The following is a 24,497-nucleotide window of genomic DNA, read 5'->3' on the forward strand; positions in this document are numbered from 1 at the left end:
GGGGTAGACAACATGTAAATTTACACACGTCCAGTCAAACCATTTTCATAGCGTTTGAATATACAATCAACGAAGACACGCATGCCAAAGACAGACTTCCTGAATTTTCCACATGGACGTAGGGGGTATATATAATCCAGGAAAATGTAAACCATACACAGGGGGGGACAGCCTCTATTTTTGCGCGCCGGTCAATTCCTTCGCCTTCTGCTCCAGCGCCGCAACCTCTTCTGTTCCAGTTAGATGCAGTTCCCAACGACGAGAAAACAGGACCAGTCACGTACGGTTCTTCTCATACTTGGACTCATTCATCTCCAGTTTCAACCAGGTCCAGTAAAGCATCTGGTAGGTAAAAATGGCGCCCAGAAAGACCTTGGCAAATGGGCCCACGAAGAGCTTGTACCGGGCCATCTGGAGCGTAGGGTTAGTTTGCTGTATTGTTTGTAGACTGGATACTCAGAGGCAGATAACCAGGTACTGATAGGGGTACAAGACGCATCCATTCTACACTCCCTTACAAGAAGGGTTTACGGAGAATGAGGGGAAAAATAGAACTTACACCTTCCCTGTAGGCGCTGGACTCATTGGCGTTCCATCTGGGAGCAGATGAAGCCAAGGTTCTTCTGTTGTGGATGATGGTGGAGGAGGGGATTCTGGCGCGAAGGAGGGGGAGATGACGGAAGAGCATCTTGCCTATGACTGAGATTGAGGAATTGAATTCTAGGTGTGAGAGAGAGGAAGAGAGATATAGGTAGGTATATATATATATATATGTATGCAATGCAAGCTCGGCCGTGAATCGAATGAGCCGGGAGAAAGCCAGTCCAGCCCGCCCGCTGACTCAGCACAAAGGTCACATGATATCAAGCGAGCCGGCGGCAATGGCGAAGCGCTCGAACCAGCGGGGAGGAGTCAAAAGGCGATAAGCTTCGTGGGGAAATTGTCCTAGCTTCGGGTGCTGGGGCTGTTTGTCTCTGTTTTCTTTCCTCTACATCTTCTTCTCTTCTTCTTGACGTTTGGTTTTTTGGGTGGTTGGGTGAGGGAAAGGGGAAGGGTTGAGGAAATGGGAGAAAATACTGGTTATTTAATGAATGATGGGATTTGGGGAATGGGGATGGGGGGTGAAGTTCCTGGTCTACGTGGTTTCCAGGGGAGCGAGGGGGGATGGAAATGGGAGTCTTGGGGATGCTCCAACGGAGTGGTGGTGGTGACTGAATGGATGGAGGAATTGGAATGGTCCGGCCTCAGACGGGTAGCGCTAGACTGTTTTGGGGTGGTGTGGCGCGGGCTGCCGGGCGAGTGTTTGTGTGTGTGTGTGTGTGTGTGGCTGGGCGGCACCCGAGTTGGAACTTGGTTTGGTTTGGGTTGGTTTCCCCCCGTCATGGCTATTGCTGCTATTGCTGCTACTGCTGCTGCTACTGCTGCTGCTGCTCATGCTGATATCCAGATTTTGGGGAACTGCACTGAACTGATTGATTGTTCTTTCACTCCTTTCTCTTTTCGCATTTTCTTTTCTTTTCTTCTCTTTTCTTTTTCTCCCTGGAGATCTATCTCACTTGCTTTCCTCTCCCCTCCCCCTGTGCTTAGCAGCTGCATGCGACGCGTCCCTTCCGGTTGGTCAGTCCGTGAGCCTCGCTCCATTCATTTCCCTTCACTCGCCCCGGCACCTCTGCGCATTGCGCTTCGCCCTCGTCCCCCCGTGTTATATATACGACTGCTCCGGTGACAGGGCCGCACCGGGCCTACTTCTTCCCCATCCCTTCCTGTTTGTCTTGTCTTCATTCACCATTGATGGCTGCCGAAGCTTGTCACAATTGTTGGTTTTCATGAGAACCGTCTCGTCGCTCGTTGACTCCGAGGTCTGTGTTTGGGTTCCTGTCCATCGGCGATTAACCATTTGACCTGCCCTTTCAATCCGCCATTCAATCACTCCCATTGTCCCCCGTAAGTGTTAGGCTCTTTCCCTTCAGTCTTTCTGCGTGGCCGGCTATCTCCTACTCCGAATGGCCAGCGTTTTCCTTTCCCTTCTCCGTCCCTCTTGTCGCCCTCACGCTTCTTGTGTTTCATCTATCACCCACGTCTTATCTCTGCCCCCCTCCCCCTCTGCACTCCCCCATCACTGACATGGCTATTCACAAAAGAGCTCCTGTCTGGCGCGGCGTCATGCCTCGTGCAAAGCGTTCCATCGAGGAGATGGCCAACAAGTCCGACTCAGACGACGACGACTACAGCGACCACCCCGTGCGCTCCGCCCGCCGCTCCGCTTCCCGAACGAAATCGAAGAAGAAGTCCAAGCCCGTGAAGAAGAAGGCCCGTCGCGATTCCGACGATGATATGCTGTCCGATGAAGAGATCTTCGACGAGGCCGACGAACTCTCGTTCGAGGAGTCCGAGGAAGAGGAAGACGACATCAACGCCCAACGAAATGCACGCGGATTAGTCGCTCGCAGGGCTGCTACAAACCGACCGATCTACAACGAAGGCGAATCCAGCAGTATCGAGGACGATACCAACGATGAGAACATGGCTCGGACCCCTCCACCGAAACGCAAAAGCACCGTGGTTACGCTCAAGGTCGGCAACGCCCTGAAGCGCCAGGCCCCGTTGGAGAACTTCCCGGGCCCGCGCCGGGTGACTCGACGCACGCGGGACCCTTCAGAAGACTTCCATGCCCTTACCACTTCCGGACGCCACATAGAAACCGTTGAACGGAGGGCCACATATAGCCCGGAAATGGACCGTCGGCGGGGATCCCGTGGCTCGAAGCGTGCCCCGGTGCTTGAAGAGGAGGAAGAGGAGGAGATGCAGCCGAAGCAGGAAGACGACGAGATGATCGATGAAACAACCATGGAAGTCAAAGGCTCTCAGCTGGAGATCATGGAGAGCGATGTCCAGATCAGCTTTGAAGAAGCCCCGTCTGCAGCAGGCGGCGGCCACGAAACAACTGCTGATGACGAAGGCTTCGTCCCCGAGTCTGAGAACGGCGATGCAAAGGAAGGTGGTGATGATGACGAGGACGAGGACGAGGGCCCGACAACACGGAGGAGGAGTCGACCCAACCGGAGCCAGCAAGCGGATGACGAAGTCGAGCAGCCCGAAGATGATGAATCTGCACACCCCCGTCGGTCCAGTCGAAAGAAGCCAAAGAGTTCTCAGCGCAAGCGCGAGGATGAAGAGAGTGATTTCGAACCCGAGGAAGAAGAGTCGAATGATGATGATGAGGTATCGCAGTCTGGGAAGTTGCATCCTTCTCCACGCAAAGGGAGCCAGGTCCACGATGATGATGAGGACAGCACTGCCGGCCGTCGCCCGGGCCTCCGCAAGCGGGCATCGCGATCCCGTGGACAATCTGAGGCCGGTGCCGATATCGCCGAGGAGCTTGCAGAGGAACTGGAAGATCTGCGAGGCGGTCGCCCTCGCCGGCGAGTGCAGCCGGATATTATCTACGAGAAGCCTCGGCGTAGCCGGAAGGATGTCGACTACCGGATCATCCGCCCTGACTTGATTCTACCCATCGAGGAGGCCGAGAACGAGGTCAACGAATCGCCTTCGCGCCGTGGCCGGGGAGGTGGCGGCGGCAGCTGGCAACGCACCCTGTTCCCTACGTATGGTCCTTTCGGAGGCGGCGGGCCGTCTGCCATCTTGGGTCCCCCCGGCGTACCTGCTGCCACTGGCGGAGTCGATAGCGATAGCAGTGATGACGAGGGTATGCAGCATCCCAAGGGCAGTGTTAGCGGTCCCACGTCAGGCCATGGGCAGCCTGGTCTCGGCCTCTTGGGTACTCAGACTCACAGTGCCGATGCAGCCCAGGGTCACTCCGGGACGCCAGCCAATCTCGGCAAGATCAAGGACAAGCAAACGCTGGCTGATGCTGACCCGCTGGGGGTGGACGTGAGCGTCAACTTCGATAGTGTTGGGGGTTTGCAGGGCCACATTGACCAGCTGAAGGAGATGGTGTCTCTGCCGCTGCTATACCCGGAGATCTTCCAGCGTTTCCACATTGTGCCTCCCCGCGGTGTCCTCTTCCACGGACCCCCCGGTACTGGTAAGACGCTGCTAGCCAGAGCCCTGGCAAACAGTGTCAGCTCCAACGGCCGCAAGGTGACCTTCTACATGCGAAAGGGAGCAGACGCGCTCAGTAAATGGGTGGGTGAGGCGGAACGACAACTTCGGCTTCTTTTCGACGAAGCTCGCAAGACCCAGCCTAGCATTATCTTCTTCGACGAAATCGATGGTAAGCGTATCCCCTGTGCTGGGTGACCAGGGCATCCACAAGCTGACTTTCCTAGGACTGGCTCCCGTGCGGTCGAGCAAGCAGGAACAGATTCATGCCTCGATCGTGTCGACCCTGTTGGCATTGATGGATGGCATGGATGGACGTGGGCAAGTCATCGTTATTGGCGCCACGAATCGACCCGACTCCATTGACCCTGCTCTACGCCGCCCCGGCCGTTTCGACCGCGAGTTCTACTTTCCTCTGCCCAACACCGAAGGCCGACGTGCGATTCTGGATATTCACACCAAGGGCTGGGATCCGCCGCTGCCGAGCCCCATCAAGGACGAGCTCGCGGAGATCACTAAGGGCTACGGAGGTGCCGATCTTCGTGCGCTCTGCACGGAAGCAGCCCTCAATGCGGTGCAAAGACGATACCCCCAAATCTATAAATCCAATGAGAAGCTCGTCATTGACCCGAAGACCATCGAGGTTAACCCCAAGGATTTTATGTTGGCAATCAAGAAGATGGTACCGTCCTCCGAACGGTCGACCTCGTCGGGGGCCTCGCCGCTCCCCAACGCGGTCGAGCCTTTGCTGCGCGCGCCTCTCGCCGAGATCAAGGACCTGCTGTCTTTGATCCTCCCGCAGCGAAAGAGGCTCACCGCATTAGAGGAAGCGCAATTCGAGGAACCGGAAGGATCAGGTAGCTTCCAGCGCGAGCAAATGCAGCAGGAATTTGACCGATCCCGGGTCTTCCGACCTCGCCTGCTGCTTCGTGGACCGTTGGGAATGGGCCAGCAGTACCTGGCAGGCGCCCTCCTGCACCATTTCGAGGGACTCCATGTCCAAGCGTTTGATCTCCCTACCCTGCTCAGCGACTCCACTCGGTCTCCCGAGGCCGCCGTAATCCAGCTTTTCGCGGAGGTCAAGAGACACAAGCCGAGCGTGATATACATCCCGAATATCCAGGCTTGGTCTGATACGGTGGGCCATGCCGTGATGTCTACATTTCTGGGTCTTTTGCGGTCGGTTCCTCCAACGGATCCTGTGCTGCTGCTCGGCGTGCAGGAGTCGATTGGCGAGGACGTGGATGTTGGAGTGCAGAGGAATTTGTTTGGCTTCTCTAAGAAGAATTTCTACGATCTCAAAGCGCCGGCGAACGAGGCACGATACGAGTATTTTGCCAAGGTAATCGACTACGTCAAGACATCACCTGCCCATTTCCCTGATCCGGAAAAGCGAAAGAAGCGGGAGCTCGAGACCCTGGAAATTGCGCCGGCGCCGGCCCCCAAGCCCGCCACTCCGCTCTCCAAGGAGCAGCTCAAGGCGCAGAAGAAGAAGGACCACCAAACCCTCAATCTCCTCAAGATCCGGATCCAGCCCATCATGGACCAGATCAAGAAGTACAAACGGTTCCGCACCGGCGTGATCGACGAGTCCCAGATCCGCTACCTCTGGGAGGAGGAGGACCCGAACATCGTGACGAGTGATCTGCCGATTGAACACCGGACCACCTTCCGGCCGTTTGAGAAGGCCTACGACAAGAACGGGACGCCGGGACTGCGCGAGACCGTGTCCGGCAAGTTCTTCTACAACATGGAGATCGTCACCATCGAGAAGCGTCTCTCCAACGGGTACTACAAGCGTCCCAAGGACTTCTTGGGGGATATTAAACGGCTCGCCAAGGACGCCCGGCAGCTGGGGGAGCAAGAGCGGCTGCTGCGGGCCAACGAACTCCTCTCCAATGTCGAAGTGGACATTGCCACCATCGAGCAGACCGAGCCCGCCCTCGTGGCGGAATGCGAAGGGGTGTATGTGCGAGAGTTGGAACGCGAGAAGATCGCCATCGAAAAGGCGCGGAAGGCGGCGGAGGAAGAGGCGGAAGGCTTTCTCGGCCGCGCGGCGACGAACCGAGTGCCACACGGAAACACCGAATCGGGCCCATCCAGTGGCCCGGTGGTGCTGGGCGAGACTTTCCCCGACAGCGCACCCAAGGAGACTGACCGGCCGGTGACGCCCACGCGCACAGTGAGCTTCACTAACGGCTACCATCCCGGGGGCGGCTCGGATCTGAACGACCTCAGTACGCATGCGCTCACTAGCAATGGCTCTTTCCGCGCAGATGGCGAGGGCGACACCTACATGACCAACTCGGACCAGTCGGTCGACAAGGACACCCTGACAAGCTCGTTCGGGCCCTCGGCGCAGCCCAAACCGACCTACTCGCTGACGGCGCCGTCGCAGCAGGTGCGGCGGGAGTCCGGGATTTCCAGCTTCTCGCAAAAAGGGCCGGTGACGCCCATGGCCCCGGGGTCTCAGCCGCACGACTACACCAACGAAGCGTCCACGACGCAGACGACGTCGGACAAGAAGTCCTCGGAGCAGTCCTCGGCACCGAACCCGTTTACACAGAGTCCGGTGGCTGCACATGGGATGCGGCATGACTTTCCGGATCTCACGCAGTATCCGGACCGGGTGTCGCAGGAGGAGCATCTGCCCGACACACAGCAGGGGGACAGCAGCCAGCCGTCGCCCCGTCCGATGGGCGAGCTGGCGCACCTGGACAACGGCACGGCGCAGCGACCTCAGCCCCCGGTGCCACTGTTTGAGAATGCGACCAAGGCGTCGTCGCATGTGCCGGCCAACCTGCAGTCACTGCTCAACAACGAGGACCTGTCACCGAAGCTGACGCTGGACCACGAGTACGTAGAGAGCCTGCACGAGCAACTGACGCAGCGGACGAGTGGGTGCAGCGTGGAGCAGCTGGAGCAGATCCAGACGAACCTGATGGACTACCTGTGGCGCACGCGGGGGGAATGGAATCGGAGCAAGGTGGCGGCGGGGATCCAGGACACGTTCAACGAGGTTCTGGAGGACATGCAGGCGATGCAGGAGATCGGGCCGATCAGCCAGAAGACGAAGGAGCAGCTGGGCGCGTCGCTGTATCCGCTGTAGATTTTGATTTCTGTTTTGTGCGGGGTTTGGTTCTAGGGATACCTCTTGAAGCGACAATGGATTTGTGTACTGAGAAGGATGCATATACCTCTCGCTTTGCTGTTGGATGGGTGGTTCTTCGGTATGCGTGGGCGGAATTCTTTTTTCTTTTTCTTTTTTCCCCTTTTTCGATGTGTTTTGCGTTACTTCTTGCATGTATTTGGGGAAAGTGGTGATTGGGGGGATGTAGATATACATTCTACTATGATTACACTATACTTTAACTTGTAGTATATAGTATATACAAAGGTTATCTTATCGGCCCATGTGACGGGCCAAGACACCAGCCTGGCCTTTCAGGGTCCTCGCCGCTCTTCTGCCGCGCATCTTCGCTTCAGCGATCACTCACTCCCCCCCAACACTTGAACACACACCCCTGGCTGGGTTGATTCATTGCAGGCGCAATTGACCGATTCCATTCATTCGTTGCACGGAGATATTCATTCCTACTATGTTCCACATCTAACCGAAACCACCACCGACCACCGCCGCCGCCGCCGACGCCCGACCTCCGTCCACTTAACTACCACCACCTCACACTCACCACACCCCCCGACAACCACAACACATCACTCAAAATGGTCAACTGGCTCACCCTCGCCGTACCCTTTGCCTATCTGGGAGTCCTACTCGGCTCCCTGGCCACCTTTTCTTCCCTCTACCGGAAGCGCAAAGCTCGTACGACCCAACCCAACCCCTAACCCACCCCCAACGAGAAGAAAAAACCACACTACCAACACAAATATCAATAACAATACTAATGCATATCAGAAAAATCCCTCTCCCTCTCCCCCTGGTTCCCCACTCACACCCAACGCGACATCTATTTCTCCCTCCTCCACCTCGACCCCAAAGACAGCAATGAAAAGGGCAAAAAAGTCCCCGACAGTGTCCTGAAATCCGCTCTCCTGCGTCGCGCAATCGAAGATATCCAACGCGTCATGGCCCTCCGGAACCAGAAACAAGCGCTCGCGATGCTCCTGCAACGCGGTAGTGTGGGCGATGATCTTTGGCAGAGGTTTGTTCGTGCTGAGAAGGAAATGGAGGAGGAGGTCAGGGATGTGGTTGCTGAGGTACTTCTTTCTTCTTTACCCCCGCTTTTTTTTTTTTTTGGTTTTTGGGAGGGAAGTAAAGGGTTAAGCTAATGTGTGGGGTAATAGGCAAATGCTTACGTTCCCGGCTGGGGTCAAACGATCTTCCAATCCGCTAATGAAATGCTCAATAATGCGATTTATCGCGAACGGATGGAGAAGCACCAGGCTAAGTTGGAGGAGGAGAAGCAATGGTGGGAGAAGAAGAAGGAGGGATACATGAAGGAGTTGGATCCTGAGGGTTCTTCTGCTGTTTCTGCTGCTGCCGCTGCTTCGGCTGGTGGTGCGGAGGGGAAGAAGGTTGAGGCGAGTGCATCTGCTAGTGACTCGGGGTCGGGGGAGGCGACGCCGGCTACCAAGACGCCTGAGTCGTCGAATGCGCCGCCCTCGGTGGCTGGGAGTGATGATGATGCGGTGTTGGTGGAGAAGGATGAGCAGGCTGCTGCTGGGGCTAATAAGAAGGGGGGGAATTAATTAGATGGGTGCTTTTCATGTGTTGTGAATCGGATAAGGTGTATGTTCGTTTATGGTCAATTTTATCACTTTTTTTATTTTTATTTTTATTTTTTTTTTTTCTCTAGCTCAGGGTGGTTATTGTTACGAGTATAGCTGTAGCTGCTGTGGAACTGCCTATCATTTCGGATAGGACACCCATTGTATTTATTAGTAGTATGATTGTCTGACTGCGACCCAAGAGAAGAACTTCTATAATACATGCATATACCACAATGTCTACCTTTTTATATACATACACAGGAAAGACCGAAACGCCAGCCATGCTTGGGAACCCTTCTGCAGGTCCCCGTTACTTTGTTTACCTCTCACAAAAGCAAGTCATCAGCCTCGACAGACTCCCCCAGATCCAGCTCCCTCACCCCCATCTCCTCAGCCACCGCCGCAATCTGTGTCTCTACCGAAACTGTGTCACCTGCCGTCCGCCCCATCACCACCCGCAGCAGCTCGGCCATTACCTCCAGTTGGTACTGCTCGCGCTCATAGGGTTCGAGATCATCTAGTTCCAGCCCCCGCGCCGCGAGAGCCCCCAGCTTGCGATCACTGAGGATTTCCACCAGCCGGTTCACGTGCCCGATGTTCTCCTTGCTTTTGGGCGTGCTGGACAGCCGACGGAGACGTCGTTTGGGCGTATCGGCGGGCACCCCTGCGAGTCGCGCGACCTGCAGGACGATCAGCCGCGCCGTGGTATCGTCTGGGAAGAACCCGAACAGGGCCCGCATCGAGTATAAGGCTACGAGCGTGCCGGGGAGGTCCTTTGAGAGACAGAAGCATCGAATGATCTGGTCGTATAGCTCCTTGGAAAAGTCCTCCCGCACAGTGGTCTGCCCGCGGGCGGGAAGCCGGGCGCGCCATCGCATCATGTCCGAGAAGAGATGGCGGGCGGATGGGAAGCCGGTCACATAGGCTGTCCGGCCGCGATCATATTGCAGCTTGCCGCAGTCCCAGAGGCAGGCGTACGTTTCCAGATCCGGCTGGGTCGAGGCCGACAGGGTCTGGTACTTGGTCCAGAGGGACCCGATGTCTTGTTTGCGGAGCTCTGCGTAGAGGAGGTGGTTCATGAAGTAAGAGTTCGGTTGGATCCGGGCATCGCCCAAGCATTTCACAAGGTACTTGATCATGCCGTCATCGCTCCTCCGCGTGTAGTGGAGCAGGAGGATCGAGAAGGTCTCAATGGTTGCGGCAGGCATCGGTCGTTTCATAAACTCGGGCATGCGGATGCTCTCTGCACTAGGGTTGACGTCGAGTCGGGGAGCTTCCTCTGGCGAGTTTGCGCGTGTCCAAACCAGGTCGATCCGTTGCTGGACCATGGCCCAGCCGAGGCGTTCGGCCTTTTCTTGAGCGGAACTGCTTCCGTCACGCAGCCAGGCGGCGATGACGCCGTTGAGGTGCTTCGCATCGGGCTTGACGCCTCGTTCGTACATCAACTCAATGACCATGGCGGCCGAATCGACCTCGCCCATCCCGATCAGCTTCTTCATCCAGCTGGCGTAGAAGAACCGATTCTGGAATTTCAGGGGCAGGACAGTCAGGGTCGAAAGGGAGACCCTGTTCACATCCTGTTCGGAGACACTGGACGCTTGGAGGTTGCCAACCAAGCCGACGGCGGCCTTGTAGAGGGACGTCGAGTCGTGCCGGGGATCCCCGGTCACCATCATATCCTTGAATACGGCGATGGCGAGACCCGGCCGGCCCGCCTTGAGGAACCCGATGCTGACCTGGTCATAGTCATCCATGGTCATATTCCGTTCCAGGAACGTTTTCAGTTGCAAATATAGCGCCCACGCCTTGACTTCCGCCTCCTTCCCAGAGCGTCGACCCCAGGCCGTGATGACCGGGATAAGGATATGCGGTCGGCGCGACTTATCGTTTGCTAGGAAGGCCAGGGCGATATCCTGCGCGCGCTGAGGGTCGTCTTCCGCCGCAAAGAGCCGGACTCCTAGTTTCCAGTATGCCTCCAAGTCTTCCTTGCTCTGGCAGAGGTCTGCCTGATAGGCTTCCCACTGATCTAGCGCCGCTTGAGTATCTTCGGTTTCATGGAGGGTTTCGATGTAAGAGAGGATCCGAGGCGTGGAAAGAGATAGGCCAGCCGACATCGCGTCTTGAGCCAGTGTGCGTATACGTGCCGCTTCCTGAGGCTTCGTGGATCCTTTCGGAGCCAGAGAATCCCACAGGAGATTCAACGTCTCATCCGAGATCGACTCCAGAAACCCAGGAACGACCTGCTTGCACCGGCGGTACCACTTCCACAGATCCTGCTGCCAGCGCATATGGGAGTCACCACTCGCGATCCGTCGGAGGCATCCGTTGAACTTGTCGACGTATGGTTGCAGGTCCGAGTCCTTCGATTCAACTTCATAAGGGCGTAGGACAACCGGTTTAGGGGCATCTTCGTCCTCCTCGTCTGACTGCCAGTTCTCCTCCTCCTTGACCATGCCGTCGAATTCCTCCTTTATAAGATCGTCGAGTTCTTTGTCGTAGAGGTCCTTCATGCTGACGTCGACTCCCTCATCTTCCTCTGTGGCATGTTTTCGCAGTGCCTCTAGCGCAATAGCCCGGTCCTTTTCGGGCAGCTCTCGCATGAACTGACTGTCGGGGCCGAAAGGATCTTTCAAAGCCTCGAGCTCTTCGTTCAACCGGGTCAGCTCGTCCTCGACATCCTTCTGGTCGGCGCGCTGATCCGCCTCCGGGTCGACTCTTCTCCTTGTCTTGCTCCCGCGAGTTTCCTGTTCGTAGAAGGTGATTTTGTTGTTGGGACCGCCAAAGTGAATGGAGCGCGGCGCTACAGCGGAGAATGCTCGCGGCAAAGACGGGCGTCCGCGGGCCACATGCTGATACCACCGAGCTCCTCGGACGGCCTGGCGGAGCATGAAGTATGAGCGATTAGATCATCGGACAGGGATGGGTATAGGTGAAGGATCACAACAGACCGACGGGGATGATGGAGGCTATCAGATGGGAAGAGGGGTGAAATGTGGGAGGAGCGGGGGGGGGGGGGGGGCAAATTAAAGGCGAAGAAGCGAAGTAGCGAAGAAGAAGAAGAAGAAGAAGAAGAAGAAGAAGAAGAAGAAGAAGACAAAGAAGCTCCGCGGCGGAAAACCATTGTCGGCCCGATCGGGACTAGCGCCACCGCGAGCTCGATCATTACTTATCCTTCTTTATTCTTCTTGCCAACTCCTTCGCGCTCTTCCCCCATCCCCCCCCTGGCTGGCCTCCGTTTTGCTCATCATGGATCCGGATTTGCTGGAGGTAGAGCCAGCCAATGCGCTCAAGGATGGCACCAACAGTCAGGTACAGCCCCATCAATGCCCGTCCGTCACGACCCCGTCGCTAACGGAGCCAAGGGTGTCTATATCTACACGCCCGCCGATAAAGGCAACCCTTCGGGAGAGCGCCCCTCCAAGCGGCGCAAGGTGGTTCTGGAGAAGGAAGCAAAGCAGAAGAACGTTTATTCTTTTGTGCCCCTTATGAATGGGGAGGAAGACGAGCAATCCGTCGGAGCACGATATAGAACATACCAACAACTTTGGTCTACCCAGGAAGCAAAGATTCAGGTCAGTCGGAATATCGGTCTGGGGAGGGGCTGCTGCGCAAGGTTCCTAACCTGTGGTTCAGGAAATTCTAGATGACGTCGACTCCGAGGTCCTAACCAGTGTTTCGTCCTTCGTCCGGTCGACTTCTCCTCAAACGTAAGAGCGGATCATGATCCCATAGGGCCGTCCCCATGTCCTGACAGACGGCAGATATGACGGCTGTATACCAGCGGCCCTAGTTACGGTTGGCTCCAACGTCTCGTCGCTTGCTAGACTGCTGGCCAGACTCAATGATCAACTAACCTCGGCCGGGGACGGAGGAGCTATCGTGCTGGAGTCCGGAGATGCGCCCAACCTCAAGACGACCCTCAAAAACATCATCAGATTTGCCATCACGAATACAGAAGGAAATGACGGCTACCAATCCTTTCTCACTGATCGAGAGGTGACTATTCCATGTTCCGAACCGTGCAAGACGCGCACTGTGCTAAAGCGCGATGCAGGGTCCCAGACTTCTCGCATATGATCTTGATCTATTAAGCGACTATGTTAGACGCAAAGGCGTCAAGAAGCTGGTCGTCGCATTCCGGGACAGTGAAGCCTTTGATCCAGGCCTCCTTACGGATCTTTTGTCTTTACTAAGGTGAGTCGTCACCTGTCTTAGTGCAGTGCAAAACTTTAGCTAATTGTTCAGCTCGTGGCTTGATCGGATACCATTCACCCTCTTGTTCGGCATCTCGACGTCCGTGGAACTCTTCGAAGGGAGACTCCCCCGGTCAAGTGTCGCCTTGCTTCGCGGAAGGTATTTCGAAATCCATGAGGCGAGCAATTGCGTCGATCGCATCTACGGGAGGCTGCAGGCAGAACAGGATGGCAAACTCTGGCTGGGGCGCAACATCACCAACGTTTTGTTCGAGAAATCCAATGATTCTTTCCAGACTCCGGAGGCTTTCAGTCGAACGGTAAAGGTATTTGCGATCCTGACTTATCCGTGTCATATTTTCCCCTTCTAACAATAACAGTACGCGTACATGTCCCATTTCTTTGCGAACCCGTTGACGGTGTTCCTAGCAGACGAGGCTCTCCCGAACATGCGCAAGGACCTCGTCTGCGAAGCAATCAGAAATCTTCCTTCATTCCGACTGTAAGCCTGCTTTTCTACATTGAGCTCCCCTATATTGACTACGAAATAGGTATTGCGAGGAGCTGCTTGACGAAGGGTCTGCCAAGCAAGTGCGTGACCTGCTCGAAGACGACGAGATCCTCTTTCAGCACAGTCTACAGCAGTTGAGGGATGGACAGCAGAGGATGCGCGACATCTTTCAGTGCGTCAGATTGATGCACCTGCTTTTGAAAAAACTCAGCCTCGTCAAGAAGACGAGTATATCGGATCTATCCGTCCGCGCGCTTTCCGGCGAACTTCAAGACTCGCTATTAGTAACCGACATACTCCTAGCTACGCAAACGCTAGATTCCACATCACTCATGGAAGTATCTGCCGTCCTTCCGACCACATTCGCGGGACGTGCAGAGTTACAAGAAATCCGGGATGAAGTCAACGCCTTAGAACAGGCATATCAGGGCACTGAGCCCCTTCGAAGCGCGCATGACAAGCGTCACGCGGTCGTGGCCACAACTGTCGTTCAACAGCGGGTGAGGCTCAGCAAGGGCAAAGCCAACTTGCCCCAGGAACATATTGAGTACACCAAGATCCTCGACCGTTTCCACACCCTGCTCGAGGGATACTTCGAGCAGACTTTGCAGAGCCCGCAAGATCTCGTCTTGCATGAGATCTTTCTTTTTGATATGAGGAATCCCCTGAAAGAGATCTTCTCCCCGCGACCACGTTTTGCAGTCGAACGGGCATTGTCCAATCCGTTCGACTATCTCATGTCTACCGCGGAGAAACCCGAGACCAAGGTTTCCGCGAACCAACCCGCCACAGCCATTCTGTACCAGCTGTATCTAGAGTCCGGGTCACTTGTGAACGTCTACGACCTCTGGCAGGCGTTTTATGCCGTGTTTGAAAGCGAGCAAGGGGATTTTTGCGACGAACGGACCACCATGGCCCTATTTTACCGCGCCATGTCGGAACTCCAGGCTCTGGGTATGGTGAAAAGCAGCCGGAAAAAGGCCGACCATGTCGCTAAAAGCGCATGGATGGGGCTGTGATTTGTATTGTATATTAAGCACAAGCCATCGTGCAGCGATCTCATACGCAAACCAAGGGTATCATAAGAATATGCAAAGCAGTAATTGCCACAACCATCGTGAACCTGTCTCCTGATTCCGTAGCCGCCGCCAATCATCCGGAAACAGGTAATTGGATAATATCATCGTTCCCCAGTGGGCGTCCCCCGTCGCTCAGTACCATCGCTTCCCGCCTGCGCCGCCGGACAGCCTGTTCTTCGGCGGTGCGGAGGCGTCTCCCCGGCACCTGCCTGGACCCCGCAGTGTCTTCTCCATCCACCATCCACACGTCGCTGTCATAGTCATCGTGGTCGTTCTCCTCTAGCATGCTCCCCATCAGCCCGTATTTGCGCAGTTGCTTGGCACCGTCGGGGTGAGAGGACAAGGTGCCAAAGATCGCACTCATGATAGTATCGTCTGACCACCATGTTTTCATCAGGAGCACCACATCCTGCCGTCGGGAAGGCTCGGCAAGAGCGGAAGGAAACGGGTACTTGACCAGCCAGCGGCTCACAATGCCCGCTTCCAAGGCACCCGGGACATTTTCTTGGAGAATGATGTTCAGTACACTCAGCGCCTTCTTCTCACCCAAGGGCCTTGTCTTGGGCAGGATGGGGGAGATTGTGGTGATCGTCTCTTCGACATGTTCGTCGAGGAAGTTGCACAGACAGTCGACGAGGGCGTTGTAGGTGGGATGATCTTTCAGTCGGACGCAGACGGACGTTCGTGAGACTAAGCGTTGCAGTCAGTAGCCATCGGGCCTGCTGAGTTGGCAAAGTAGGGAGAATGGATGCATACGAGCTCGGTTGGAGACCAGGAAGTACATGGCACTGAGTGCCTTGCCCCGCCGTTGTTTATTTTTGCTTGCAAGATCCCGCAAAAGCAAGTCTCGGGTTTCGCCCTTGGTAGATCGTTCGGCAATGATACGCAATGCACTAGAAATCAGGTGTTAGCCCCTGCGTGCTGTCACTAAAAACCGCCCAGGGCCGTTCATACGCTGCTCGGAGATCATAGTTGGTGCTATCGGAGAGCTTCAGCAGGGTGTCTAAATTCAAGGCTGCCCCGGCATTAGTTGTCGCATACAACATCCGAGAAAGCCCAACAAACCATCCTCCGTCCCCTCACTGATCATCTTGTCCTCCTTCTCAACATGCTTGATCTCCGTCAACTCGCCCACTCGGCGGAGGTCCGTAACAATCCCGCGAACGGCGAAGAACAGCGAGACGCCTGGACGCGGTCAGTTATTGCGGCGCCCCTCCTCCCCCCTCTCGGGAGCGGTAACATACCCAGACAGATCCAGACGACGCGGTCACTTAGATGAGATCCCATGGTGTGAGCGAGCAACCAGCAAGGCAACTCCGCGACAGGCCGTCTTCATCCAGCGCCGGACGAGGAAAAGCGGGGAGTCACGAGCCAGCGCCGTATTACCGGCAGAACCTGGCTCCGGAGGCGGTGAGATTGCTTTTTTTCGGGGCGGATCCACGCCCGCTTCGGCCAAAAATTTCGGTGGAGATCCAGCACGTTTCTGCGTCGTCGTTCACCCCCAACCATGCCTCCGTCGCAGCTCAAGCAGCTTAAAGCCTCCCTCCGGGATGGCGGACTGCTGGGCCCTCAGCAGTCCAAGAAGCAGAAGCGCCAGAATGCCAAGACTGGCGTTTCCTCCCAGAATCGCATGAAGCGGGATTCCGCGCTGCAGGCCATTCGCGACCGCTTCAATCCCTTTGAAATCAAGGCCACTTCCCGGGCCAAGTTCGACGTGACCACCCGGGATGTAGGCTCCAAATCCACCCAGGGGCATGCTAGGCCCGGTGTGACCAAGTCTCTCGGTGAAGAAAAGGTGAGCGAGGTCAGTACTTTGCAAGGCGGGCTGTTACTGAGCATGTTCCTTCATACAGAGACGTCAAACCCTCCTGCGAGAGATGGACCGGAAGAATAAAGTCGGTGGGATTTTTGATCGCCGGTTTGGTGAGGATGATCCGACGATGACGCCCGAGGAGAGAGCCGCCGAACGATTCGCCCGAGAAAGTCAGAAGAAACTGCGGAAGGAGTCCATGTTCAACCTGGAGGATGATGAAGAAGAGTTCACGCTCACACACGGAGGCGAATCTCTGTCATTTGGAGAGGGCACCCTCGGAGACGACTTTCGAGAAGGCGATTTGAGTGCTGACGACGAATCGGATTCCGAACTCTCGCGCAAGCGGAAGCGGGCTTTTGGCGATGATGAGGATCTAGAAGACATTGTGGACGACGGTGAGGAGGGAGAGGTGCAGCCGGAGCGGAAGAAGTCGAAACACGAAGTCATGAAAGAGGTCATCGCTAAGTCCAAGTTCTACAAAGCCGAGCGACAGAAAGCCAAGGAGGACGACGACGATCTCCGGGAGGAGCTCGACAAGGGTCTCCCCGATCTTTTTGATATGCTGAGGGGCGTCAAGCCGCCTCCGAAGCCGGAAACACCAAAGGACGACCTTGCAGCGATGAACCCCGCCCGCGCGGCATTGATGGCTGGAAAGACCCAAGACGAGACTGAGCAGGAATACGATCAGCGCTTGAAGCAGTTGACTTTTGATAAGCGGTCTCAGCCAACAGACCGTACGAAGACGACGGAGGAGAAGGCCGAAGAAGAGGCCCAACGCTTGAAGACCCTTGAAGAAGAGCGACTTCGACGCATGCGCGGTGAAGAGCCAAGCGAGGACGAGGACGAGGATGAGGAGGAGAGCGAAGAAGATGGCAGCGGAGATGAAGATGAAGATGACGAGTCATTACCAGATGATGCGAAGGCCTTCGGACTGCAACAACCCACGGCTGAGACGACCCCTCGTCCTGAGCTCGGAGTCGAAGATGAGGACGATTTCATCATTGACGATGATCTTGTCGAGACAAGGTCCGACGTCAGTCTATCATTCATTGAAAGCGATTCAGATATGGACTCCGCGGAAGAATCAGAGAAGGGGCAAGAAGACGAGGAGGAGGACGAGCTCATCAATGGCTTCACTATACCTGGGATCAAGTCCGGCGATGCTCCGGCCGCCCTCGAAGAGCCCAGTGACGGTCTGGCATATACATACCCTTGCCCTGGCAGCCACGACGAGTTCCTGGAGATCATCAAGGACGTCTCGATGCAGGACCTCCCCACCGTGGTCCAGCGTATTCGAGCCCTACACCATCCCCGCCTCCACAGCGACAACAAAATGAAGCTCGGCCGTTTCGCCGGAATCCTCGTCCAGCACGTTGCATACCTGGCCGATCGACCAGAACACCCTCCGTTTGCCATCGTGGAAAGCCTCCTCCGTCATATCCACTCCCTTGCGAAGAGCCACCCCGACAACGTCTGTCAGGCATATCGAGCCCATCTTCGCCAAATCGCTACGGAGCGCCCTCTCAGCCTCCGTCCTGACGACCTTGTGATCCTCACTGGCATTGCCACCACCTTCCCAACGTCTGACCATTTCCACGCCATCGCAACCCCCGCACACCTTTGCATTGCTCGCTACCTGGGCCAGGGTGCCGTCAACTCCCTTGCCGACCTGTCCACGGGCACGTACGCAGCCAGTCTGTTCCTGCAATACCAGATGATCTCCAAGCGCTACATGCCTGAACTCATCAACTACACCCTCAACATTCTGTGCCATCTCAGCCCTAAAGAGCCCACCGAGAGTCTCGGATACTTCCCCTCCCGGAGCCCCCCGACCTCCCTCCGACTGAACCCAACCAAGTCCGTTTCCCCTAGGAAGCTCCGGTTCTGGGACATGACCGAGCAACCGTCTTCCAACCCCGAAGAGCTCAAGCTCTCCCTGATCACCACCATCGTCACCCTCCTGGGCACCGCCTCCGACCTGTGGATCAACAAGTCCGCCTACACAGAGATCTTCACCCCCGTCCAGAAGGTCCTCAAACACCTCTTCCGCTCCTGCAAGGGCAACAAGATCTCCGCCGTAACCCGGGATAGCCTGCAATCGACGCTCGACAAGATCGACGGCCATCTGGCGCAAGCGCGTCGCACGCGCCGTCCCCTCATCCTGCACCACCACCGCCCGCTGGCCATCAAGACGGCCATCCCCAAGTTCGAGGAAACCTTCAACCCGGACAAACATTACGATCCGGACCGCGAACGCTCCGAAAGCAACCGCCTCAAGGCGGAATACAAGCGCGAGCGCAAGGGCGCCATGCGCGAACTCCGCAAGGACGCCAACTTCATTGCCCGCGAGAAGTTGCGCGAGAAGAAGGAGCGCGACGCCGAGTACGAGCGCAAGTACAAGCGGCTCGTGGCAGAGGTGCAGAACGAGGAGGGTCGCGAGGCGAATGCTTACGAAAGAGAGAAGAGAATGCGTCAGGGCAAACGGTGATTCAGTCAGTCAAGCAAGTACAAACGCTTGGTCGGTTGATCCACTTGTTCATTCATGTCGCTTCTTTCCTTTTCTCCTATGGTTGCATGTTGGCTTCAACTCGGTGCTCGTTCTTTCTCTTGTGTGCGGGTTGCGGGCTGGTCTACTGGTTAATTTTTTATTCTTGTATGCGCACGACCTTCGGATGGCGCTTGAACAGATGTATATATCCAGTTACTTCTTCAATCATCGGGATGATGATGGGTAGCAACTTAAAAGAATGCTTTGTTTTTAATATCGGATTTTCCGCGTACATAGTCATTGGTAACAATCGTTGACGTATTCTACTTCCATTAATGGTATCCTTCCCCGAATGAGTGGTCTGGTGTACGCAGCTGGCCGCAAAGCAGAATACGACACACGTCCATGTCACTGCGAAAGATCCGTCCCTATACTCACCCAGTGATCGCATCGCTCCCTCTGTGCTACCGGCACCGTCTCCATTACGGTGTGGTTGGTTCGGATGAAAATGCGACTGTAGTCCTCTCTGTCACCCCATGTCTTCCACTCCGGGCTGCCGGGGTGACGGTGCGGATTGGGATCGAAGGACTTGATGGAACTGGTCCAGTAGCCCTGCATCACTGCGATAATGTGCGCATTTGAGGTAAAGTACGATGAAGGTGGGGTGCCGCTCACGTACTGGGGTCCCCAGATGGCATTGGCTTCCACCGTATGGCTCTAACTCCTTCGCCAGAAGCTTCCGCAGCTGGGTCTTCAACAGCGTAGTAATAGTTCCAACCGTTCATTCCAGCTGTAGCGAACACTATTCCAGCAGGGCAGATTCCTCAGAGTACCTGTTATCCTTGGTGACGACACGGACGAAGGCACCATATTCGCTCCCAAGAATACCTCCACTGTGGGGGAAGCCGATACCTTCATCCAGAGCCAACTCCCTAATATCAGATTTGACCACCTGGCGAAGATGAATCACTGGTACCTAGCAGAGGACCAGACACACCAATCACCCGGTGCGAAGCCCTACTGGAGACCCACGAGCAACGCATACGGTGAGATCCGGTGTGCGCAACCGGTGCGGATAACGAGGCTATTATAAGCAAACTGGCTCTGATCGATCGTCCGCACGGGACCGAAGCTTTGCGATTCTGCAGCAGCGGCATGAAAAAGGCCCTCATCGTTTGCCCCGTAGGCTGAAAGAAGAAATGTAATAGAGGCTGCACCGGCGCTGTCGCCGCCAATGACAATATGATTGGGGTCCCCTCCGAACTGCAGGGTTGTGGTTCCAACGACAGCATGTCATACCTTGCTTATATGGGTCTTTACCCATCTTATAACCATGATCTGATTCTACAGGCCATTGTTCACGCTTCCACACTTTGACAGCTCCGACCCGGACAAGAAACCGTAAGAACCTACTCGGTAGTTGAAGGTGACCACAAGAATAGCCATGTTAGATGCTTTTGAGTAGACTTGTTCCATTGTAGTTAGAGTTTGAATTGAAATTGAAGCCACCTCCTTGGATCCCAACAGAGACTAGCAGCTTTGTAGCGTTTGGTCGCTGCGCTGGGAGCATAGAGGTCAAGAAAAAGACAATCTTCAGATGTGCCTGCGGGAGTCGGATATTAGCCAGTGGAGATACACAGGGGTCCATGCTGGTCACTGCATGTCAGCACAGCAACAGAGGTTGGACGATCTTATTGCCGCCAGAAGTATTCCTTGGATGCATCCTGAATATCATCTACCGTCTCAGGGTCCTGCGGCGGAGGACCGTAGGAGTCCTACAGGCGCGGCAGCATAGCGTATCCCAAGCCACTGAGAGATTCCATCAGGCAGAGCCTGGCCTCTATACCGTGCGTGGCCAAGGTTTACCGTCGAGATCTGCGAAGATGCTACCAGGTTGGAGAGGAAGATGAACAGTATGAGGCGACAGAGAATCATATTATCTTGTGCAACGAGCCTTGGATCATTGATGTTTCAATCCCATGTAGAGCTGCAACTGGACAACGTATACTGACATCGAACGGGGAGGTACCTTGCGTCTTTGACGGCTCGAACGAACGCTTCGACTAGACCATGCTCCCTCGGGGGAGGGGAATCGGTTCTTAATCTGAGATGGGCGGAGAAAATGTGCCGACGCAAGGCTCTCTCCTTGCGCATGCAGTGATTGGGCGCCTGCGAAGGATAGGACATCCCCGGGAAGGCAATAGATATTATAGTCTTGAGGTATGATATCAATATTGTTGTTTGCAGCTTCATTGGTGTCTCTTCTCTGGGGTGGATGCGCATGACGGGCGATCCGATACTCTTGACAGCTAACAGTCTTGGCCGAGTGGAGTGGACGTGACCTGCAGAGCAGGAGTGGAAGAGAGTTGAGGGAGAGTTGGGCAGTAGAGGAGAGTTGGAAAGTTGGAGAGAAGCGAGAAGGGCGAGAAGAGTGCCGCCGGAGAGGGAAAATCCGGCCTCCGCATTTGAGATCGGCATCATCCCCGCAGTCGCGAACTCTTTCTTTTTTTTTTTTTACCCCACTTCACCGACGCCGTCATTCTTCTTTCTCCTCCGTACGATTGTCATTACTCATCTGACCGTTGACTAGATCAGCGCCCCGTCCATCGGTCTTCTAGCGACGCTCAAGCCAGTCATGGCACCTCCCCCTCACTCCGAGATCCCCGCACGCGGAAGGCCGGACGAAGAGGGCGAAGAGGACGAAGAAGATGACTACATGTCCATGGTCATTGAAGAGCCTCAGCAGAAGGAAACCTTTGCGCAAAAGAAGCGTCGGCAGCAACGAGAGGTATGTGCAAGTATGGAATATTCGGGACCCTGCTAACCAGCCACGCCCCAGGCCGAAGCGCGAGCCAAAGTCCCGTCCAAAGCCGAGCGCGCCGCCCAAGAAGCTGCCCGTCGAGATGCCGCCTTATCCACCAGCACGCTTGACCCCTCCAACAAGGGGTTCCAGATGATGGCCAAACTTGGCTTCAAGCCAGGACAAGTTCTCGGGAAGCCTGCCGCACCTCCGAACGATAAGGACACCAACCCCCCCGGCGACCCCAGCTTGAAGGTTCGGTCTGAGCCCCTCAATATAATTTTCAAAGAAGATCGGGGTGGTATCGGTCTGGACACTGAGCGGAAGCGCAAATTCCTCGAGGAAGCCGAAGAAGTAACGAAGAAGGTTAAGCAAGAAGAGGGGGATTACCGCGATAGGGTGCGGTTGGAGAGGGAAGCTCGGCGACTCGAGGCTCAGTTTCATGCTGCGCAGAAGGTTGCAGAACGGCTAGATGCCGAAGCAGAGGCGGAGACGGGGCCATCCTCGCAGACGCAGGAAGGAAAATTCGGCGAGACACAGGATCTTGGAGGAGATGAGGAAGAGCCACACCAAGAGGACTCGGCCTACGAGCAAAAGCCAAAGAAAGACAAGAGGCCGGTCAAGCCAACATCCCAGATCAATATCCTCTACCGGGGGTTGGTGAAGGAGCGGGAAGAAAAGGAACGTGTCGTGCAGACACGACACATGTTACAGACGTCTCTTCCGTCTTCTTTTTTCCCAGGCAACCCGCAATTACCGGGGTATGATGACCCGACTCTCGACCCAGACGACCAGCAGGCGCTAGGGGGGAGACGCGAGATGTCCTCGATTCTCGAACAAGAGTTGGAAGAAGAGGACCCGGAATTGGACGAGTTCAACGCGCTGGAACCAGGCGAGCGACTGGCCCGACTGGTTCAGTATCTGCGAGAGACCTACCACTACTGCCTCTGGTGCAAATATCGTTATGAGACGGCAGAGATGGAGGGGTGTCCAGGAGTGACCGAGGAGGACCATGACTGATGACTGATTTGCATTGTACTATAGCGCTCTGTAAGTAATGTATATATAATTTCACCGCTGGATTTTGAATTAGACAGGTTATCATATCATGCAGGAAGCCCCACTAAGAGTACATGGTACATCAGCCCAATCGCCAGGATTGGGTCTGCATATATAGTTAATCAAAAGGATAGAGGGGAAAAAAGAGACAAGGCCATTATTAATAGGGAGAACATGCGCACGGAATCACCAAACAGATGGCAATGAAGGAATTCCAGTGGTATCAGTGACAGAGCCATGAACCATCAAACGTACACCGGGAATAGCCGTGAGACCAATACGAGCCACAGGTGTTTGAATGTCTAAAAAGGAAAAGTGGCGCAGATTCAACATCCATCTTATATGGGTGCCGGGAGATTAAGTAGATTCGAGGAAAAGAGAAGATCGGGATACGATCAAGATTTGGCCGCAGTAATTGACTCCATCAATTGCGTCAACGAGCGGTTTGGACACGCCTGCAGCGCCTGGAAGCATCCGGCGCAAATACGCAGGCAGCAGAAGACACATCGATGTCGAACTTCGCGGTCAAACTTTAGGCAGGTCATGCATGGAAGCGTATGCCAGACATTGTTGGCGGGGGGCATCGACCGATGGTCCTGGTAGCAAGCAAAGTGGAGCTTGTTCAGCGGCGCCGCGACAGGCTCAATATCGGGAGGTGTCCACGGCCCATTGTTTTCCTCACTAGACACGGGCTCAATAGGTGCGCCGGTGCCATCAAGTTCCGGTTCTGGTTCCGGAATGAAGTCTTCCAATGGCTCGTCCATCTCCGTGCGTGGTATCACTCGGTCCGGGTCCTCCTCACTCGACGGAGGAGTCCTTTGCACGGGAACCGATGATACTGGAGGACGATAGGCCTGATACGCCCGCGGGGGAGGGGTGTAGCTGGCAGCTGGAGCGAGTGGGAGGTGGGCATCCTGGCGAGGGCTCGGGGCGTTGAATGCTGGCGGTTGTACGGCGGAAGGCAGCGGGGTGAGTGGAGGCGACTTGCTCTCTTGCTGTCTGGCAGCGTCGCCAGGAACCGAGTAGGTTTGCGCCGGGGTCACCGTGGTCTCCGGCGCCTGCACCGGCTCGGCTCCTTTCTGCGGCAAAGAATCGGTGGACTTTTGCTTGAAGCCTTTCATCGCGAAGGACGGCACTCGCAGGCCGCGGGAGCGATTTTCCTTATCGAGAATGGCCATGCTTTTGTTTTTGTTTTTTTCGAGGCAACCCCTGTTGTTTTCCGGTAGCAGTAACTATGAAGGGCACGGGCCGGATGTGTAACTTCAGGCAAAAGAGGGAGAGAAAGAGAAAAGAGAGAATAGAGGGGGGTGAGGGGGGAGAAGAGGGAGAGAGGCTGAGGTTGGTCTAACCCTAGATACTGCTGCTGAAGGGAAAAAATTAACAATGATAATACTAAGAGGGGAAAAAAAAAGAAAGAAAGAAAAAAGGCAAGACTCAAGTCCAATGGTGAAGGGGCGCTAAACAAGACACTCTAGCCTAGATACGTACCTAGTACCTAGTAGTAGTAAGACGAATGGGACCAAAAAGTGGATATGAAAAAGATAAATCCGGATTACAATCGATCCATCCAGGAACGCGCAACAGGGAACGAGCTGAACCATGGATGGCTCCACACGAATGGAGGCAGCAGACGGACGGGCGTCATCGCGGAGGTTGGATAATAATGGATAGATCACCCCCGAGTGGGTGCCTTCTGATCGACTCAGGACTAAGGAGCAAAGACCACGAGAAAAAGGAAGAAAGGAAAAAGCAAGGAAA

At 55.4% G+C, this 24,497-nt stretch overlaps 12 protein-coding genes across 12 annotated transcripts; 6 read left to right on the plus strand and 6 right to left on the minus strand.

Annotated features, from left to right (window-relative positions):
- Window positions 1-23: 23 nt before the first annotated feature.
- Window positions 24-762, minus strand: BO94DRAFT_627802 (uncharacterized protein). The gene is made up of 3 exons (XM_025617443.1): window positions 560-762; window positions 285-411; window positions 24-230 (listed from the first exon to the last, which is right to left on the minus strand). The coding sequence occupies exons 1-3, from the start codon at window positions 686-688 to the stop codon at window positions 175-177; spliced, it is 312 nt and encodes a 103-aa protein (XP_025463285.1). The 5' UTR covers window positions 689-762; the 3' UTR covers window positions 24-174.
- Window positions 763-796: 34 nt separating this feature from the next.
- Window positions 797-1,826, plus strand: BO94DRAFT_246375 (uncharacterized protein). Its single transcript, XM_025606411.1, has one exon. It carries the CDS (start codon window positions 1,064-1,066, stop codon window positions 1,724-1,726), a length of 663 nt encoding a protein of 220 aa, XP_025463286.1. The 5' UTR covers window positions 797-1,063; the 3' UTR covers window positions 1,727-1,826.
- On the plus strand, window positions 1,718-7,476 carry BO94DRAFT_246397 (chromatin segregase YTA7). Its single transcript, XM_025606413.1, has 3 exons — window positions 1,718-1,944; window positions 2,142-4,234; window positions 4,290-7,476. Exons 2-3 carry the CDS (start codon window positions 2,164-2,166, stop codon window positions 7,169-7,171), a joined length of 4,953 nt encoding a protein of 1,650 aa, XP_025463287.1. The 5' UTR covers window positions 1,718-1,944; window positions 2,142-2,163; the 3' UTR covers window positions 7,172-7,476.
- A 71-nt stretch (window positions 7,477-7,547) lies between these two features.
- BO94DRAFT_501045 (Sec63 complex subunit SEC66) lies at window positions 7,548-8,876 on the plus strand. The gene is made up of 3 exons (XM_025609422.1): window positions 7,548-7,888; window positions 7,982-8,283; window positions 8,371-8,876. The coding sequence occupies exons 1-3, from the start codon at window positions 7,789-7,791 to the stop codon at window positions 8,773-8,775; spliced, it is 807 nt and encodes a 268-aa protein (XP_025463288.1). The 5' UTR covers window positions 7,548-7,788; the 3' UTR covers window positions 8,776-8,876.
- Window positions 8,877-8,920: 44 nt separating this feature from the next.
- BO94DRAFT_539191 (pentatricopeptide repeat protein) lies at window positions 8,921-11,800 on the minus strand. The gene has a single exon (XM_025612647.1). The coding sequence runs from the start codon at window positions 11,682-11,684 to the stop codon at window positions 9,123-9,125; it is 2,562 nt and encodes an 853-aa protein (XP_025463289.1). The 5' UTR covers window positions 11,685-11,800; the 3' UTR covers window positions 8,921-9,122.
- A 213-nt stretch (window positions 11,801-12,013) lies between these two features.
- Window positions 12,014-14,691, plus strand: BO94DRAFT_246713 (putative origin recognition complex subunit 3). Its single transcript, XM_025606416.1, has 7 exons — window positions 12,014-12,368; window positions 12,430-12,503; window positions 12,558-12,792; window positions 12,851-12,990; window positions 13,042-13,315; window positions 13,370-13,491; window positions 13,541-14,691. Exons 1-7 carry the CDS (start codon window positions 12,120-12,122, stop codon window positions 14,517-14,519), a joined length of 2,073 nt encoding a protein of 690 aa, XP_025463290.1. The 5' UTR covers window positions 12,014-12,119; the 3' UTR covers window positions 14,520-14,691.
- On the minus strand, window positions 14,316-15,866 carry BO94DRAFT_525460 (uncharacterized protein; the record flags this gene model as incomplete). Its single annotated transcript, XM_025610309.1, has 5 exons — window positions 14,316-15,269; window positions 15,336-15,472; window positions 15,534-15,594; window positions 15,645-15,764; window positions 15,824-15,866. 5 exons carry the CDS (start codon window positions 15,864-15,866, stop codon window positions 14,653-14,655), a joined length of 978 nt encoding a protein of 325 aa, XP_025463291.1. The 3' UTR covers window positions 14,316-14,652.
- A 182-nt stretch (window positions 15,867-16,048) lies between these two features.
- Window positions 16,049-19,163, plus strand: BO94DRAFT_539196 (snoRNA-binding rRNA-processing protein NOP14). Its single transcript, XM_025612648.1, has 2 exons — window positions 16,049-16,374; window positions 16,433-19,163. Exons 1-2 carry the CDS (start codon window positions 16,087-16,089, stop codon window positions 18,878-18,880), a joined length of 2,736 nt encoding a protein of 911 aa, XP_025463292.1. The 5' UTR covers window positions 16,049-16,086; the 3' UTR covers window positions 18,881-19,163.
- A 125-nt stretch (window positions 19,164-19,288) lies between these two features.
- On the minus strand, window positions 19,289-20,356 carry BO94DRAFT_550095 (putative triacylglycerol lipase; the record flags this gene model as incomplete). Its single annotated transcript, XM_025613477.1, has 6 exons — window positions 19,289-19,500; window positions 19,560-19,682; window positions 19,769-19,856; window positions 19,913-20,143; window positions 20,180-20,224; window positions 20,294-20,356. The coding sequence occupies 6 exons, from the start codon at window positions 20,354-20,356 to the stop codon at window positions 19,289-19,291; spliced, it is 762 nt and encodes a 253-aa protein (XP_025463293.1).
- A 464-nt stretch (window positions 20,357-20,820) lies between these two features.
- BO94DRAFT_246602 (uncharacterized protein) lies at window positions 20,821-21,697 on the minus strand. Its single transcript, XM_025606415.1, has one exon. The coding sequence runs from the start codon at window positions 21,359-21,361 to the stop codon at window positions 20,852-20,854; it is 510 nt and encodes a 169-aa protein (XP_025463294.1). The 5' UTR covers window positions 21,362-21,697; the 3' UTR covers window positions 20,821-20,851.
- Window positions 21,408-22,775, plus strand: BO94DRAFT_539197 (putative G-patch domain protein). The gene is made up of 2 exons (XM_025612649.1): window positions 21,408-21,668; window positions 21,720-22,775. Exons 1-2 carry the CDS (start codon window positions 21,516-21,518, stop codon window positions 22,698-22,700), a joined length of 1,134 nt encoding a protein of 377 aa, XP_025463295.1. The 5' UTR covers window positions 21,408-21,515; the 3' UTR covers window positions 22,701-22,775.
- On the minus strand, window positions 22,716-24,159 carry BO94DRAFT_539199 (uncharacterized protein). The gene has a single exon (XM_025612650.1). The coding sequence runs from the start codon at window positions 23,915-23,917 to the stop codon at window positions 23,135-23,137; it is 783 nt and encodes a 260-aa protein (XP_025463296.1). The 5' UTR covers window positions 23,918-24,159; the 3' UTR covers window positions 22,716-23,134.
- Window positions 24,160-24,497: the final 338 nt, after the last annotated feature.

The sequence above is a fragment of the Aspergillus sclerotioniger genome, assembly GCF_003184525.1.
Source record: "Aspergillus sclerotioniger CBS 115572 chromosome Unknown BO94scaffold_33, whole genome shotgun sequence".
Lineage (NCBI taxonomy): Eukaryota > Fungi > Ascomycota > Eurotiomycetes > Eurotiales > Aspergillaceae > Aspergillus > Aspergillus sclerotioniger.

Bases quoted from the DNA above. Each gene is read 5' to 3' on its own strand.
- BO94DRAFT_246602 (XM_025606415.1), bottom strand. From the start codon at position 21,361: ATGATGCCGATCTCAAATGCGGAGGCCGGATTTTCCCTCTCCGGCGGC.
- BO94DRAFT_501045 (XM_025609422.1), top strand. From the start codon at position 7,789: ATGGTCAACTGGCTCACCCTCGCCGTACCCTTTGCCTATCTGGGAGTC. The intron at 7,889-7,981 runs GTACGACCCAAC...AATGCATATCAG, and splicing joins CTACCGGAAGCGCAAAGCTC to AAAAATCCCTCTCCCTCTCC. The intron at 8,284-8,370 runs GTACTTCTTTCT...GTGGGGTAATAG, and splicing joins TCAGGGATGTGGTTGCTGAG to GCAAATGCTTACGTTCCCGG.
- BO94DRAFT_246375 (XM_025606411.1), top strand. From the start codon at position 1,064: ATGGGAGAAAATACTGGTTATTTAATGAATGATGGGATTTGGGGAATG.
- BO94DRAFT_539196 (XM_025612648.1), top strand. From the start codon at position 16,087: ATGCCTCCGTCGCAGCTCAAGCAGCTTAAAGCCTCCCTCCGGGATGGC. The intron at 16,375-16,432 runs GTGAGCGAGGTC...TCCTTCATACAG, and splicing joins AGTCTCTCGGTGAAGAAAAG to AGACGTCAAACCCTCCTGCG.
- BO94DRAFT_246713 (XM_025606416.1), top strand. From the start codon at position 12,120: ATGCCCGTCCGTCACGACCCCGTCGCTAACGGAGCCAAGGGTGTCTAT. The intron at 12,369-12,429 runs GTCAGTCGGAAT...CCTGTGGTTCAG, and splicing joins CCCAGGAAGCAAAGATTCAG to GAAATTCTAGATGACGTCGA. The intron at 12,991-13,041 runs GTGAGTCGTCAC...CTAATTGTTCAG, and splicing joins GATCTTTTGTCTTTACTAAG to CTCGTGGCTTGATCGGATAC.
- BO94DRAFT_539191 (XM_025612647.1), bottom strand. From the start codon at position 11,684: ATGCTCCGCCAGGCCGTCCGAGGAGCTCGGTGGTATCAGCATGTGGCC.
- BO94DRAFT_246397 (XM_025606413.1), top strand. From the start codon at position 2,164: ATGCCTCGTGCAAAGCGTTCCATCGAGGAGATGGCCAACAAGTCCGAC. The intron at 4,235-4,289 runs GTAAGCGTATCC...TGACTTTCCTAG, and splicing joins CTTCTTCGACGAAATCGATG to GACTGGCTCCCGTGCGGTCG.
- BO94DRAFT_539199 (XM_025612650.1), bottom strand. From the start codon at position 23,917: ATGGCCATTCTCGATAAGGAAAATCGCTCCCGCGGCCTGCGAGTGCCG.
- BO94DRAFT_627802 (XM_025617443.1), bottom strand. From the start codon at position 688: ATGCTCTTCCGTCATCTCCCCCTCCTTCGCGCCAGAATCCCCTCCTCC. The intron at 412-559 runs GTAAGTTCTATT...CCTACGCTCCAG, and splicing joins CCAGCGCCTACAGGGAAGGT to ATGGCCCGGTACAAGCTCTT. The intron at 231-284 runs GTACGTGACTGG...TAACTGGAACAG, and splicing joins GTCCAAGTATGAGAAGAACC to AAGAGGTTGCGGCGCTGGAG.
- BO94DRAFT_539197 (XM_025612649.1), top strand. From the start codon at position 21,516: ATGGCACCTCCCCCTCACTCCGAGATCCCCGCACGCGGAAGGCCGGAC. The intron at 21,669-21,719 runs GTATGTGCAAGT...GCCACGCCCCAG, and splicing joins AGCGTCGGCAGCAACGAGAG to GCCGAAGCGCGAGCCAAAGT.